The 17,631-nt window shown below is 33.7% G+C and overlaps 1 protein-coding gene across 13 annotated transcripts in view; it reads right to left on the reverse strand.

Moving 5' to 3' along the window:
• Positions 1–17,631, reverse strand: part of DLG1 (discs large MAGUK scaffold protein 1) — a 255,930-nt gene that overhangs the window by 102,400 nt on the left and 135,899 nt on the right. For all 13 annotated transcript variants that reach the window (XM_029939594.1, XM_029939593.1, XM_029939592.1 and 10 more), the window contains one exon: positions 6,872–6,925. In XM_029939594.1, the coding sequence (XP_029795454.1) occupies positions 6,872–6,925 (54 nt within the window). The remainder of the gene's footprint in view (positions 1–6,871; positions 6,926–17,631) is intronic.

Consider the following 17,631-nt stretch of genomic DNA (forward strand, 5'->3'; position numbering starts at 1 on the left):
CTTTGTTAAAAAGAATATGGCACAAATGATGCCTTGTAATATTTGCCTTTGTCTTAGAATATACTTTCTTAGAACTCAGAAGGTATTATGTGAGGACACTCAAACAGTACATGAGAAGATTCAAATGAAGGAGAATTAAGGTCCTTGGCCAAGAGCCCCAGCTGCACTCCTAACTAGCAACAAGCATCAACTGCCAGTCATGTGAATGAGACTATTTTGGATCTTCCAGCCTTTTCTAGTGCCCCAACCAATATAAAGTGGAAGAACCTCCCAGTTAACCCAGAAAATCATAAGAAATAATGAATTATTTTTAAGCCACTAAGTTTCAAGGCGGTGAGTTATACAGCAATAGAATAATGAAACAACAGAATATGAAATCTATGTAAACTACTTTGTTTTCTTCACTTTAGTATAACAAAGCAACACTTAATTCCGGCCCAGTTTAGGGCCTAGTTTTTTCCTTGAGGGTTTATAAAACTCCTTTCTTCTACCTTTTTGGGTTCTCATGGGTATAATGGATTCAAGCCCAGTTGCTACTGTTTCCTCTTTTTCTTACCTAAAGAGCTTTTCTTCTCGTTTTTGAGATTATGTTTATGAGATTATTTGTTACACATAATTTTTTTAAATATGAGATTTTGTTGCAGTGCTGACAATACTGCCTCCATCTTAACCCTCCATCTTGTTCATGTTCACCTGATGACCTCTCAGTGCCATGAGTTCTGAACCCCTTGGAGATTAATATACATACCTCAGGAATGCCTGCCAAGGCCTGGATTTGGGGAGGGTTGCTTTGGCTTCCCATGAATCTGCTGATATAATATAGTCTTTCCCTCCCTGATGCACAAATGGCAAAAGACCTAATTAAAAGTTAGTAGTCAATTAGGTGCATGTGATCCCTCCTTTGATCTCACTACAATGCCCTTCTTTCTTTAAGTCATTTTTTAAAAAAGTTTATTGACTTAAGTAGTCTCTACACCCAATATGACGCTCGAACTCACAATCCTGAGATCAAGAGTTGCGTGCTCTTCCAACTGAGCCAACCAGGTGCACCACTATAATGCCCTTCTGCAAGTTCCACTGCTCTATAAAATCTGTGAACTAAGGTCCAGACTTTGCAGAAAATAACCATGCAGATGCCATAGTCTGTTGACCACCTGATCGCCCCCTCTCCCCTGGTCAGTAAGTTACTGTGAATAAAACTGTGTAAAGTCTATGGAGTGATCTGCTTCATTTTCTGCTCTCAAAGTGCCTTCTCAGTTTAGGGGATGGTTTATTGGTCCCCTCACCCCCACCTCCTAACAGATTTCTAGGCATCTAGAATGCAAGAGGTTTATAGATATACATATCCCACCAACTTGACTGGAAGTCCTACATATCTATCTATCTATCTATCTATCTATCTATCTATCTATCTATCTGCCTACCTACCCACCCACCCACCCATATAGAGAAAGCATGGAGGGGGGGTAGGGGAGAGGAGGACAGAGCGGGAGTGGGAGAATTAAGCAGGTTCCATGCTCAGTGCGGAGCCTGAGGCTCAACCAACTGAGCCACCCAGGCACTCCAGAAGACCTTTTTTATAAGCAAAAACAAAACTCGTATCTGCAGCTATACCATTTTTCTTATTCTAAAGGTTACCTGTATTGTCTTTATTTTCTTGCTAAAAGTCTCAGTCTTTATCAAAGAAGATACTTTAATATTACTGATTAATCTATCACATTCTATGCTATTACTTTCTTTTTTAAAAATTAATTCTTTATTCTTTGTTTAGATTTTCTTTAAAGCTTCTTGAGCTCAACTCCCAATTCACTTAAGCTGATTACTCTTCTATTTTTAAAAACATCCATTAAAATTAATACATTTTCATCAGCATATGGCTTTGGCCAAATCCCAACATTGCTACATTGAGCCCAACATTGCTACATTGAGCTCTGTTTTTGTTCATTTGATTATGTCTAAATACTCTGCAATTTTACTCTTTTAAAAAAAATTTTTTTAATGTTTATCTTTTTTTTTAAGAGAGAGAGAGAGAGGAAGGGAGGGAGAGGGGCAGAGAGAGAGAGAGAGACAGGGAGACACAGAATCTGAAACAGGCTCCAGGCTCTGAGCTGTCAGCACAGAGTCTGACATGGGGCTCAAACTCACAGACTGCAAGATCATGACCTGAGCTGAAGTTAGACACTTAACCAACTGAGCCATCCAGGCACCCCTGAAATTTTATTCTTGAAAACATTTCAACGTAAGTGTGCTTACATGGCCCTTTTGATGTTAAAAAGTAAAATTTCTATATTGTGACCTTATGATTTCTGCTTTAATATGTTGGAGATTTTCACCATTAAGCCTTCTCAAAGGTAAATATATGGTAAATGTACTTAATGCTTAATTTAATGCTAAGTCATTGATATCTGGTGAGGATTTTTGCTAGCTAGAATGATCATAAAAAGGTGAAAAGTGATTAGACCATATGGACTCCAAATGACTTTAATTCTAAATCCTCAACAACTTAAAACTGTCTGCTAATTTCATGTATAGAGACAATTTGATAACAAGATTACATGTATTCAAACTGGGCTTCAAAATACCAAGTACATTACCCAAGCCAAAGATTACTTTATAAGTATCACTTCATTGATAATAAAAGTGAAAAAAGCAATGGTGGTCTAATATTTTCAATAGCAGTATGTTTTCCAGCAAAACTACAAAATGGTTGGTTTTCTTAGTCTTCTTTTTATAATTTTACAAAAGGTAAAGTTTCTTCTTTCCAACAGGAAAGAAATGCTTGCCTAATATTTATAATCTTATATAATAAGGTTTATTATTCTTAACAGGATAGGGTGAGAGGTAACATGGGAACAAAATTAGAGAGAGAGATCAATGTTCAGGCAAAGTGAATATATTATTAACAAAAGTTTTCTTCTTCTTAAAAATATGAGAGTAGATTTTAAATACTTCCTGAGAACTGTCATTGCTAATATTTCTACATTTTGACAATTTAGGCTTCTATAGGTGGTAAAAGCAGGAGCAGGAACTACAAGTCGACTGTGGTTTGACTGTGAAAGGTCTTGAATGCTGTACTAAAATGAGCACTATTCTTGAAAGTTTCTGAGCAATAAGTAGGTTTAACAGCTTTCCAGAAAAGGAAATATGATAGTATAATACAAAAATGGAGAGCAACCGAAGAAAAGTAAACTGGTATGGCAGCAGTCTGGATAGAAGGCACAAATTACAAAGACATTTAAGAATAGGTGGTAAATTCTTTTTTTTTTTTTTAAGTTTTCTTTTTTTAATGTTTTATTTATTTTTGAGAGAGACAGAGGCAGCATGAACAGGGGAGGGGCAGAGAGAGAGAGGGAGACACAGAATCTGAAGAGAGGCTCCAGGCTCTGAGCTAGCTGTCAGAGCCCGACGCAGGGCTCGAACCCACGAACCGTGAGATCATGACCTGAACCAAAGTTGGGCGCTCAACCGACTGAGCCACCCAGGCGCCCTGGTGGTAAATTCTTAAATATTAAAAAAAGAATCCTAACATATGTGTGGGGAAAAAAGCCCCACAGAACTGTAATCAAGAGCAACTAATCTAAAACAAAAAAACCAAAAAAAAAAAAAAAAACAAACAAACCAAAAAACCAAAAAAACCAACCCTGGCCACAAAAGAAAAACAAAACCAGATTATACAACATATATCAAAAGTAAATTGTATTCCACTGATCTATCTGGTTTTGGACCAGAACTATGTTGCTTCAATTAATGATGTTCTATAATTTGGTAGGAAAATCTCTCATGATTACTTTTGTTTTAAATTTTACTTGGCTATTCTTGAGTTTTTACTTTTCTATACATCAGCACTGTCCACAGCAGTTTTTGTGATGATAAAATATTCTATAATCTGCCTTGCCCAATATAGGAATTACTACCCACATATGGTTACTGAGCACTTGAAATGTGGTTAGTGCAACAGAGAAACTAAATTTTAAAGTTCTTCCTTTTCCTTTTTTCTCATCCCTTCTCCCTCTCTTTCCTACCTCCTTCCCCACACCCAAACACACTCTCTTTTTGGAGGCTATTACTGGTACTATACCAAATTTACAGATTCATCTGGGGAAAATGATGATCTCTACATTATCTTCCTGTTCAGCAATAAGAGCTGTTCTCTGTTTACTTAGGTATTCTTTTATGTCATCAGCAACGTTATATAGTTTTCTTATTATAAGCTCTATAATTTCCTGTTAAGCTGATTGTTAGGTATTTCATATTTTTGTTTATCGAGTTAATGAACTCATTTCCAAACAGTTGCTGCTAATATACTGGAATAGCATTTATTATTTAATTATTAAGTTGTATAATTTTTTTCTTTTTAATACAATTTGCTTTAATTATGGGTACACATATGCCATAAAGAGGCAGAGGAAAATTTGTAACACAGATATCCTCAATTCCTTACAGGCCCAAAGATTTTAATTTTCTCACACCCTACACTGATATATCCAAATAGGACAGACAAATCCTGTTACATAGTCAGTACAAGATTTCTCCAAAGGAAGACTTAAAAAGAGGCTTATTTTTCTAATTCCTTGTTGTTTAGGTTCAACTCAGTAATTCCTTTCTAACTATAAGATACTCAAAGTCAAGATTTTATCTATCAACATTCATGTGACTCATAGTCCCTATTAATATATAATCTCAGGCAATTAAAAACTTCAAAGTCTAAACCATTACAAGGGAAGAATCTAAAAATAAAAATATATTGGGAAGACGAAAATTTCTTCCTAATGAAGAATTAATAGAACTAAATACAAAGTATTAACCCCAAAAGAATTTGCATTAAGATTTCACTAAATAATGAAGAGCAGCATATAGGTTGATTTAAAAATATTAGTGTTATCAATTACATTATATATGGAAAAAGTGAAGCTTTAAGTATGTAAGAAAACTACCAAAGTCAAATTGAATAAATTTTCGTAAGCTTGATATTTGTGGTATGTCTTAACAACAAAAAAAAGACAAACAGATGGAATTATTTCAACAAATTACTTCATTTCCATTTTATTACTGAAATCAGTAAGAACTAAGAATTTTTGTCTTTAACTTTGCCTTCCCCTAACATGTTTTACTAGTTAAAAAAGAACAGGAATGCAGAGACAGAATCAACCCCAATGCCAATAAAATTATATCAATTAATACTAAAAATCAAGTATAATACATCATACTTAATGGTAAAAGACTGAAAGCTTTCTCTCAAGGATCAGAAACAAGACAAGGATATTTGCTCTTGCCCCTTCTATTAAACACTGAAATAACGAAGGTTCTAACCAGGGTTATTAGGCTAAATAAATAATAAGTAAATACATTCTGATTGTAAGGGAAGAAGTAAAACTAACTCAATTTGCAGATGGCATGATCTTATATAAAAAACCTAAATGAATCTATACACACAAAAAAAACAATAAATGAATTCAGTAAGGTTGCAGGATATAAGATCAAAATCTATTCTATTTCTAAATGAAGTCCTAAAATTCTATTATATTCTAATACACTAGCAATGAAAATCCCTAAGTTAAGAAAAACAATTCCACTTACAATATCATTAAATGAGAAAAATATCCAGGAATAAATACTAAGCATAAGAAGTGTAGGACATATACACTGAAAATTAAAACATTATCAATAATAATTAAAGTTGTAAATGAATGGAAAGCCATCCTGTGTTCATAGATTAGAAGACATAATATTGACAAGATGGCAATACTGCCTACATTCACCTACAGAGTCAAATCAATCCAAAATCCTCGTTGCCCTTTTGCTGTGTGCAGAAATTGACAAGCTGGTCCTAAAAATTCATATAGAAATAGAAAGAACCTAGAATAGCCAAAACAAACTTAAAAAGTTGAAGGACTTATACTTTCTGATTTCAAGTCTCATTAAAAAGCTACAGTAATCAGGACTGTGTGGTACTGGCCTAAGGATACACGTAAAGATCAAAAGTAGAGAATTAAGAATCCAGAATAAACCCATATGTTAAAAACTGATTTCCTACAAGGATATCAAGACCATTCAATGTTGAAAGAACAGGCTTTTCAACAAATGATTATGGGACAACTGGACACCCACATGCAAAAGGATGAAGTTGTACTCTTACCTCCACAACATATCAAGTTATTTCAAAATGGATCAAAGATCTAAATGTTAAGGGCTAAAACCATAAAACTCTTAGAGGAAGAGCTAAAGGTCCTCATGATCTTGGATTAGGCAATGTTTTAAAATATGGACTGCAATCAACTATAGTTGAAAAATGTTTTGGACTTCTATGGTCTATAAAATTATGTCCCATTTGATTAAAAAAAAAAGCATGGAAACTACTTCTACTTAAACATTTCTGAAGACATTTTCCTTTGGAATAAAAAATGTTAGATTAGATTCTGCTGTTCTGGTTACTTATCTTTAAGGGCTTTTTAACAAAATAAGTTTATAGAGAAGTACTAATCAGTTTAATATGAAGTTATAACTATTTTAACATGTGAATATATATATATATACACACATATATATAGTCACTCAACTAAATTTCTAAAATGACTCTGAATATATGGCACTGTTAAAGTGACTACTAGTCAGAGATAGCCTTGAGTGAAAATTAATCATTTAATTTAAAAATAAATTTCCATTCCAACATTTCAGCTTTGCATAAGAATGGGAAAAAAAACAACTAAAAAAAGGACAGAATTACTTCATTTACTTTAACAATTATAGCTCAGTGACAGAACATCACAAGTACAAGGCATTACGGAAAATGAAGCTGTTATCTTTGTTAATATTTCAAAAACTGAATAGGTAAAGCAGAATTATTTAAATGTGTGGAGGAAATTGAACTTACATAACTCGATGTTTCCAAGCTATCTGTGTTGACCAGTACTGGAGGAGGGTTTGCCTTAAAGAAAGAATTGCAAATGTGTTAGCTTAACAGGAAAATTGATACATTAATTATTAATGTTCATAAATGTTAGAAGCATATGAAAGATTCGCTATTTCTTAAATTATAATTTTATATGAGCTCTTCATATGTTAATCAATGAGCCTAGTTTCCAGCACCAGATGAAAAGAGTTAAGTACAAACAGTTAAATTTGATTTGCTTTTGAAAAATAAATTATATCTGCTAAAACAGACATAATTTTGGAGATGACCACGCAGAATTAGCTGCGTGGCCCAGTGCTCAATCTGTGAAGCTGTTTACCAGCCTTCTCAGAAAAATCCACAAATATTCTTTGTATAAGAACTCTTTCCAAGTTGTCAGAAATCATTAGCTTTTCTATTCCCAAGAAGATTCTAATCTTTTATCATCCAGAAAAGAAATTTCTATTTTCAGTTGCAATTATTGATTTCCACCTGTTATTCTAGACAACTCACAGAATAACAATGGTCAAAAAGCCAAAAGCAAATCAAAACAAAATAAAAAAACCCCAAGTAAAATAAATATGTCTAATTAAGTATGGATTGAAAAAGGCTTGATTTCTGGGTAAGTTGGAAAGTAATTATTATGTAGATGAAATAAAATTTAAAAAATAAAATGTAATAAATACCAAATGAAAAACATATCTGAATATACATAGCAAAAAAGTTATGTGATCCCTCATAAAATTATCTTTCTTCTACATGAGTATAAATGTACCATATCAAATGACATTTACATATAATCAAAAAGACAACTTCTTTTAAACAAATTTTAGGATATGTTTATAAATATTAATGGTTCTGCTATCCCAATTAACTAAAGAATTATACATAAAACCTGTATGAAAGAAACATTATATACAAAATAACCATTTTCTTTCAAGTATATGGGCATTTCTAAGAGTTAAGCATTCAGAGTTTAAATGTTTTATGCCATTTTCAGCAAAGTACTAGATCTGGATGACATGATAAAATGCTTAAAGACAACCTAGTTGCATGGTTAAATAGCCATATAATATGTATTTGGTCTAGAAAAAAAGAAAATATTTTATCATATATAAAAATATATATTACAAAAATATACATAAAAATATACTTTACATGCAGCTCTACCTTTGAATGTAATAATCTATCTTCAGGTGACTTAGTGAAAACCAAATCTATGAGGTACAAATGCTATTTATAAGATTATTAGGTAAAACTAGTCGACTTGCAGACATTTGAGATTTTATGAATATCTGAAATTATTCATCTCCCAGTGACCTATTGAGATTTCTCTAATTGATAATATTTCATTTCATTAAAAAGGTTAAGGGCACAACTTCACTGCATTTTGTTTAGGCAATGACAAAGGATGGCAAGAAAGAAAGGGGTACCCCAAAAAGTCACAAAAAAAAGTTATTCTTTAAAAATTAAGGCAACTAAGCCTTTTGGTTCCCTCTGCCTATTAACAAACACACAATGAAAAAAGTTATCATCATTGTATAGAAGTTACCTTTTGATTCTAGTCATATAAAAAGTCTATCTGATATTGAAATACATACAAACAAAATGATAGAACATGTTACATATACTTAAAATAAAATAATGACGAGAGGTTAGAAATGAGAGAGATTATGGATCATATGAGTGCACATGAGTTGATGACTACTGGGGTCTGGTGACAAGTATCCATGGGAGTTCACTATCCTGCTACTCCCTCTGCATGGAAGTACTTATGAAATTTTTCACAAAAAGGAAAGCAAAAAAATTATATTGAGTCAGTCACTCAGTTTGATGGAGGTGAATAACTAGGGCAGTTGTGAAATATTATAGGTCAGAGTTGCTATTAAGATATTAGCATTTGTATCAGAAAGCTGATTTCAACTTTAAGGTTCAGTTCAGAATAAAAAAATATAGACAAGTGGAATACTTTGTAATTTTACCTTAACACAGTAATATATTTTTAAGTGTATCTTGTAATTAACATGTGTGAATAATCATATTTGAAGAGAAATGATGGTAATAACATAAAATTGGACAAAAAACAGGAATGTTCACATTGAGGATTAAGCAAGAATTTAAACCAAAAGTAGTATCCAGATAAGAAAACCTAGCCATTTTAAAAGGACAGATCATAAAAGATGGTCTCAAATAGAGCCTATAAAATAAGTGAAGCTCAGGAGGCATAATCTGACTACATCAAGTTTAGCTACCTAAAATAAAGAAAAAATATTTAAGATGGTGTTAGCAGGTAGAGAATGAAAACATTTAATTTAATTTGGAATACATTACACTTTTAATAACTTGAGATTTTCTAAATTCTTTTTTTAATATTTTATTTTTGAGAAAGAGACAGCATGAGTAGGGAAGGGTCAGAGAGAGAGGGAGACACATAATCTGAAGACAGGCTCCAGGCTCTGAGTTAGCTGTCAGCACAGAGCCTGACGCGGGGCTCGAACCCATGAACCATGAGATCATGACTTGAGCCGAAGTCAGATGCTCAACTGACTGAGCCACTCAGGTGCCTCAGAGATTTTCTAAATTCTTGTATTACAAAATACAGAAATAGTATCTGACAAAGTAATCCTCCTTAGCTCTCAAAAAGGTAGGAGTGAAAATTAAACAGGTAGCACAATTGAATGTGTTTGAAGGGTATGATATACAATTCAGAGAGGCACAATACCTTAGCAACAAAAAGCTAAAGAACAGATTACTTCTGAAGAAGAGATGGAGAGAACCTTGGCCACAGAAAGTACATACTTTCAAACAGCTGAAGTAAACTAAAATCAGAAACAGGAGCAATTTGGCTAGCTTAAGACCTTGGGATCTGTAAACGGGATAGTGGGTAGCAGAACAGGTGACATGAAATTATCAGCTCTGCTTAGGAGTCGAACAAAAAAACTTGAGAAGAATCTATTTGCAAATTACTTCAAATGAAGAAAACTTTTCTCTGCACCTCATTTCAAGTAACATCAAAAGACTTGGGTCTAGTGATTTTTCTATCTCACTCTGCCATTCAGTAACTCTGACTGTATAGGTAAGTTATAAGTGCTCTTGAAACTCATCTTCTCCATCTATAAAGAGAGAGCAACACATGCCTTTACCCAAGAGGACTGTGTGAGGATCCAGCAAATAGTAAAGGAAAACCTGTTGTCAACCATAGAAACCAATTATTAATCTATTATTTACTAACAACATATACCATTGTGTATGTTTCAACTAGGACAATGAAGTCCCACAATTTCCTTAGAGATTTAGTAAAGGGGCAGAGATCTTCCAGAAAAAAGAAATGACAAACTTCTGAAGAATCTGACCTAAGTATCAATAACAAGACTCAAGACACATAATTTTGCTCATCCAACTTTTTACTATTCCATCTCATTAATAATGGGCCTCATAGGGATAGCTCCTATAACACACTGCAGCATCCTTACACAATTTCAGAAAGCAGCAGTACATTAAAAAAAAAAAAACAGTTAAAATTCTAAAAATCCAGTTATTTAAAACAGGCCAAAATTAAAAATTTAGAAAGTGTGTTTATGCTGTGCATTATATTTCTCCTTACCATTTATCAAAGTTTCATTATATTATTTGCTTAATGTCTGTCTCCTTCTCTCCTACTAAATTATAAAAAAAAATGCTTTTCATATGAAGAACTCACAAACCCCAGAACATATCTTGGATTCTAATTTGAGACACTGCATTAAAAGTTAAATGCTACCCCTTAGGTGATCAATTTAAGCTAGAGTGAATGTAAAAATAAATAGGATGGATTCTGAGAAGATGGCAAAATAGGAAGCAACAGAAATTTGTCACCAAGACAACAACTACACTGGCAGAAACTATCTGATGTAACTACTTTGGAACTTCCAGCGGAAGTACTAAATGGTAAATTGCAGTTAATTCAATTTCAGCGCTTAGCACAGTAGCAGCTGTCCAACTCCCACCCCTCTGCCCTGTAATAGTTAGCTCTGCAAGTTGAGATCCAAAACTTGCATAACCTAGGAGGGGCAAAAAAAACCTGTTCTTCAAATATAGGGGGTCTGAGCTGTGATTGCTATTTGCTGCTTCTGATCACAGAGGTGCAGACAAAGAGGCCATTATTGTTGTCTTCCCATTGATACAAGTCTCTCCACCTCTGGTTGAAGTGACTTCCAGAGGATTTAAAGAGCAAACATCTCCTCTTACTATTTCATTTTTAGAATAGATCTAAGGAAGACCTTAAATTTATACTGCAGACTGATTCTTGGCACAGATAGCCTACAACAATTAAAACAACAACAACAACAAAAATAAAAACAAAAAACAGCAAATTTAGGAAATAGGAGAATCTGATTTCCAGAGTTATGGTATCCTAAGAGTCAAATGTCCAGTTTTCAGCAAAGAAACCAAAGGCATGCCAAAAAGCAGTAAAAAGTAGTCCATTCAAAGGACAAAGAGAAAGAAAGAATGAAAGAAAGGGTAAATTGCCTTAAAAAAACCTGGTGACAGATCTACTTGACAAACACTTTGAAACAACCATATTAAAGACGTTTAAATAACTAAAAGGGAAGGTAGACAAAGAAAATGAAATAATGGGAAAATTTATAAAAGATAAAACAGAAAAATCTACAAAAAATAAAAAAGCTAAAAGAAAATCAAAAGGAAATTCTGGAGTTGAAAAGTTCAATAACTGAAATAAAAAATTCACTACAGTAATTCAAAGGCAGATGTGAGCAGGCAGAAGAATTAACAAACCTGAAAATAGGGCAATGGAAATTATTAAGTCTGGGAACAGAAAAGAAAAAAAACCCTAAATGACCAGATTCTAAGGGACCCTGGGCCACCATGAAGCAGACCAACACATACCTCATGGGAGTCTAAGAGGAGAGATCAAGGAACAGAGAAAATATCCAAAGAAAAATGGCCAAAACATTCCCAAATCTGATAAAAAGAACACTATTACCACATGAGTACAAACATCCAAGAAGCTCCAAAACTCATGGTAGGGTGATTCACACTGAGACATATTATAATCAAATTGTTGAAAGAATGGGGCGTCTGGGTGGCTCAGTTGGTTAAGCATCCAACTCTTGGTTTCAACTTAGATCATAATTTCACAGCTTTGTGGGTTTGAGCCCTGCACTGGGTTCTGGGCTGGCATGGTGCTGCCTGATTGGGATTTTCTCTCTCCCTCTCTTTCTGCCCTTCCCCCAACTTGTGCTGTCTCTGTCACTCTCAAAATAAACTTTAAAAAAAATGTTGAAAGAAAATGACAAAAAGAATTTTGAGAGCAACAACAACAAAAAAGTGACTTCTACAAGGGATCTTCAATAAGATTATCAGTAAATTTCTCATCAGAAACTCAAGGTGAGAAGGCAGTAGGCTGATATATTTAAAGTACTAAAAGAAACAAACCCCTTGTCAACCAAGAACCCTATTTCTGGTAAAACTGTCTTTCAAATGTGAGGGGGGAATTAAAATATTCCCAGATAAACAAAAGCTGAAGGAGTTCATTATCAGTAGAGCTGTCCTGAATGAATGAATGAATAAAATAAAATAAAATAATAAAATAAAATAAAACAAATGCTAATGAGAGTCTTGCAAGTTGAAATGATAGGACACCAGAATGTAACTCAAGGTGTTTGAAGAAATACAGACCTTAGTAAAGATAACTATAAGGGCAATTATAAAAGCTAATATTATTGTCACAGTGCTTTTTAATATCACCTTTTATTTTCTACAGATACTTAAAGAGAAAATGCTTTCACCATTGAGTGCAATGTTTGCAGTGGATTTTTCACACGGAAAAGATGACAAGAGTTCTGTAGATGGATGAAAGTGATGGGTTGCACAAAAATGAATGTACTTATTAACACTGAAATGTAAACTTAAAAATGGTTGTAAGATGGTAAACTTTTACATTATGTGTATTTTACCACAACTAAAAAAGTTGGAAAATATATGACCTTAAACTAATTATGGAAATGTATCAAACATAAATTGAAACATATTCTACAAAATAACTAGCTAATTCTCTTCAAGGAAGACAGACAGTTGGGGCTACTTCAGGTTAAAGGAGACTACATGTCATGAAGGCAATGTGTAATCTTGGAATGGCCAAAGGATCTATTTTTGCTTTTCCTATAAAGAACATTACTGGGGCAATTGGCAAAATATAATTAAAGTCTGCAGATTAACCTGATACTAGTTTTATGTTAATGTTCATTTTTTGATGTAGCTCACTGTACTATGGTAATATTTTTGTTCTTAGGAGAAAATATTTAGTATTATAAAACATTTGTGTTTATGGGGCACCTGGGTGGCTCAGTGGGTTGAGCGTCCGGCTTTGGCTCAGGTCATGATCTCACAGTTTGTTGGTTCGAGCCCCAAATCGGGTTCTGTGCTGACAACTAGCTCAGAGTCTGGAGCGTACTTCAGATTCTGTATCTCCCTCTCGCTCTGACCCTCCCCTGCTCATGCTGTATCTCTCTGTCTTTCAAAAAAATAAATAAAAACATTAAAAAATTAAAATATTTGTATTTAGAGGTAAAAGGGGCATGAGAGAAACTTCCTTTGAAATGACTTATAAAAAATACTTTGATTATATAGGAAAAGAAATGATAAAGCAAATATGGTAGGTAAAAATAGTAAGAATGGGGGGGGTGGGGTAAAAGTATGAAGGATTTCATTGCACTATCAAAAAAAATTTTTTTAATGTTTATTTCTGAGAGAGAGAGAGGGACAGAGTGTGAGCATGGAAGGGGCACAGAGAGAGGGAGACACAGAAACTGAAGCAGGCTCTTGGCTCTGAGTTTTCAGCACAGACAGCTGAGGCTTGAACTCACAAACCATGAGATGACGACCTAAGCTGAAGTTTAACTAACTTAAGTGAGCCACCCAGGTGTCCCTCGCTGCACTATTAATGTAATTTTCTTAAATCTGAAATGATACGAAAATAATGTAAGACAAACTTAACAAAACAAAAACAAAAACAAAAACGCCCATACACAAGCAGAGTAAGGGCACTCCAGTCACACATTAGTATGTGGTTAAAAAGGCTCATCAAGGTAACTTGAAATATGCTTTTCTATTTAGGATTACCAATAAAATGAAAATATATTAGATTATACTTTAGATTATACTAATGATCAAATCAGTTAAAACTCAAATGTTTTGTGAAACCTGTATAGTACAAAAGTGATAAAAAATGGTCTGCAATGGATAGATCTGTAATGTAACTACTCTCATGTCATGTGGGAGTTGTAAACTTGCCCCTTGCACAGAATGTAGGTTCCTAGAGAACAAGGTCAATGTTATATTTATCTTAGCAGCAATAGGACTAAAACAATAACAAAAAATTGAATAAACATCAATCCCTCCAAAGCACATAAAATTTGAATAGATACAAAGAATTTTACACACATACATTAGCCATTAAGCATTTTCAACTATACCTTAATTACATGACAGATCCCCACAACTGGTTGAAATAGAGGTCTAAAGCATCTGGTTTTAAATCAGAGTATATCCTCTGGGGTAGAAAAAGACATTTAATAGGTCAGTGTCTATGTGGAGAACTGGAGTTACAAGAAACTGAGTAATTTCCCCTAATATCACACAGCCAGAAAGAGATGAGGCCAGGAAGTGGTAATCAGGTCTCACTGTCATGTCCATGCTCTTCCTGCAACTTCAGCAGCCATTTGTTATACCTTTCTCCATACCACTCTGCATAATAAGCATCATAACTGCTATTGTGGATGGCTTTCATAAAATGTAAGTGATACGATCAATATAAAAGTAATCTGAAAAGTATAAAAATTCTACAATTAGGCTATCTAGCTAGCTAACCTGTAATTAGGCATCTATCTATATCTATACATAGCTATCTAATTTGCTTAATTTTAATCCCTTGTTAAAATTTAAAAAAAAGGTTTTTTTTTGTTTTTTTTGGGTTTTTTTGAGAAAGAGACAGAGAGAGTGAGCAGGTGAAGGGTGGCGAGACAGAGGGAGAGAGAGAATCCCAAGCAGGCTCCACACTGTCAGCATTGAGCCCGATGCAGGGGTTGAACTCATGAACCATAAGATCATGACCTAAGCTGAAATCAAGAGTCAGATGCTTATTAACTGACTGAGCCCCCAGGCACCCCTCCTCAAACTCATTTTAAAGGACTCAACGAGGCCTTATTCTTCATTTTAATAGATGAAGGGAGTATAAAACGTAGAGGTTAAGTAACCTGTTTGAATTGCAAAGGTAGGACTAGACTCCAAATCTTGTGTCTTCTTCTATTTCTATTACATCCTGGTGTATCTAACATGTGAAGTAGATCTCTAGAAGAAAATCTATTTCCATTTAAAATGTTAAAATTAGGGGGGCATGTGGGTATGTCAGTTGGTTAATACACATCTGACTTCAGCTCCAGTCATGATCTCATGGTTCTTGAGTCTTTGAGTTTGAGCTCTGCATTGAGCTCTCTGCTATTAGCACAGAGTCCGCTTTGGATCCTCTGTCTGTTCCTCCCTCTGTCCCTCCCCCGCTCACTTTTTCTCTCTTTCAAAAATAAACAAACATTAAAAAATGTTAAAATTAGGTTATCTATTAAGTAAGGCTTTCAAATTTATTTGAGAACATTTAAATCAGTTATACTAATTTTAAAATGTACATGTTATACTCAATTACTCAGGAAAATGCTTACTGATTGTGGAAAATAAAGCATACTTATAGGGTTCTCACATTATATACAACATAAGTTATTAATCTACTCCACATGGACTTTCGTAGTGTATTTAAAACCTAAAATTAGGCTAAGGAGAATAAAGAAGTCTTTTTCTTTTGCACATATCCTCATTTGTTTTTGTAACTTGTTCCCTGGTTTACTGTCTCAAAGAAATATGAAATAACATTAATAATATGAATAGCCAAGATCATATACCAGCTGCACATACATTATTATTCTTCCCATCACTGTAAAACATCTCAATTTAGTATTAGATCATCTTCAGTGTTACAGATGAGCAAATAGAAGCTGAGTGTGGTTAAGCAAACTGCTCAGAGTTATACAGTTTGTAAAATGGTAGGATTGGAACTCCAAACTAGATCAATCTGACTGTAAGACCAATCCTTCATGACTACTAGGCTATGCAACATCTCTACAATTTCCAAATGTAGTGTGATGCTGTTAGGGATACTTGGAGTAAATAATCAAGAGGTCTCTGAGCAGGAAAGGATAAGTTCCTCCTGGAATACAAGAACAGAAACTACTATAAAATTTCGAAGGTTCTAGGAAACTGTTTTAACATCAAAAGGTGAAATGACAAGAGTATAATAAACTTTCAAATCCCCTACTGAAAAAATATTATACTACTAAATCCTAGATGCTTGGAGAAATGTTACATTATTACAATATTACAATAACATATAGGCTGGTTACTCAGAAATGTATTTTCCTTATGAATTCAATTCCTTCTTTTCAACACAAAGGAAAAAAATCCACCTGGATTTATCTGTTCAATTCTTAGAGGCTTTACAATGATTTAACTTTTAATGACTTTCATAAAGGGTGAAGGATTATGTAGAAGAAGTAACATAATAAAAAGATTGAAGACTTAATGTAGTATATGTAATTTCCTCCAGAATCTCATTTTGTTCCTACTAATTTTCAGTTTTTAGGAGAGGGGAAGGCCACTGAAATAAGTAATCGCAAATGATATCCCATTTCACTCCTAATGGAATTTACTTCAAAACTGGGTTTACACAACAGGGGCGCCTGGTCCGACTTCAGCTCAGGTCATGATCTCACAGTTCCTGAAGTTCAAGCCCCAAATCGGGCTTACAGCTGTCAGCCTGTCTGCACAGAGCTCACTTCAGGTCCTGTGTTCCCGCCTCCCCCACCCCGTCTGTGCTCTCCCCAAAAAACTCAAATAACTGTGTTTACACAATAAACATACTATTTTTATCTTGATTTTATGCTACAGATCAGTAATAGTACATACAAATAGCTAAAGATGCATTTATTTGTACTTTAAATGAGACTGAGATTGTTCACAACAGAATAATACTATCATTATCTTGACTTTGGATGACTTTGTTAATGTTTTTAAAAGCCATCCTTTGCAACTACTAAAGCTCTGAAGCCAAAAAAGTTCAGATTCTCTCACATTTGGCTATTATTTCATTTTATGTTTTGACTGTCATGTTACCTTTTCAAAAAGAAAATTTTATTTTAGAATAATTTTAGGTTTACAGAAAAGTTGCAAAGATAGAAGAGTTCCCACATACTTTACATATATGAGCTCTTATTTTTTAACATATAAATGTGAATGTTACCTAACTAAATGATAGAAAAATATTTCCGAAGAAGATATATATATGTATCGGGAAACAAAAAGCTGAATAAAATGACACATTCAATACAATATGAGGACAATGACTTTTATTATTTTTAAAAAATAAAATTTCCTAAAGCAAATAAAAACCAGTTCAAACAGATTTAGAAAAGTACAAAAGACATGATAACAAATCTGAGGTTCCAATATTATTAAGTTCAGAATGTGCCCTATTTCATAGCTAATCTAAAAAAGGGCAAATACTGAACCTATTTTATATTAAATCACAAATACCCCAAAGTAAATTACTACATCTAACAAAGAAACAGTTAAAACAGTTTGAAAAGAATACAAATGAAACATTAAAAGTAAATGAAATTTTTATAAAGAAAAAAGAA

The sequence above is a fragment of the Suricata suricatta genome, chromosome 5 (genome assembly GCF_006229205.1).
Source record: "Suricata suricatta isolate VVHF042 chromosome 5, meerkat_22Aug2017_6uvM2_HiC, whole genome shotgun sequence".
Classification (NCBI taxonomy): Eukaryota; Metazoa; Chordata; class Mammalia; order Carnivora; family Herpestidae; genus Suricata; species Suricata suricatta.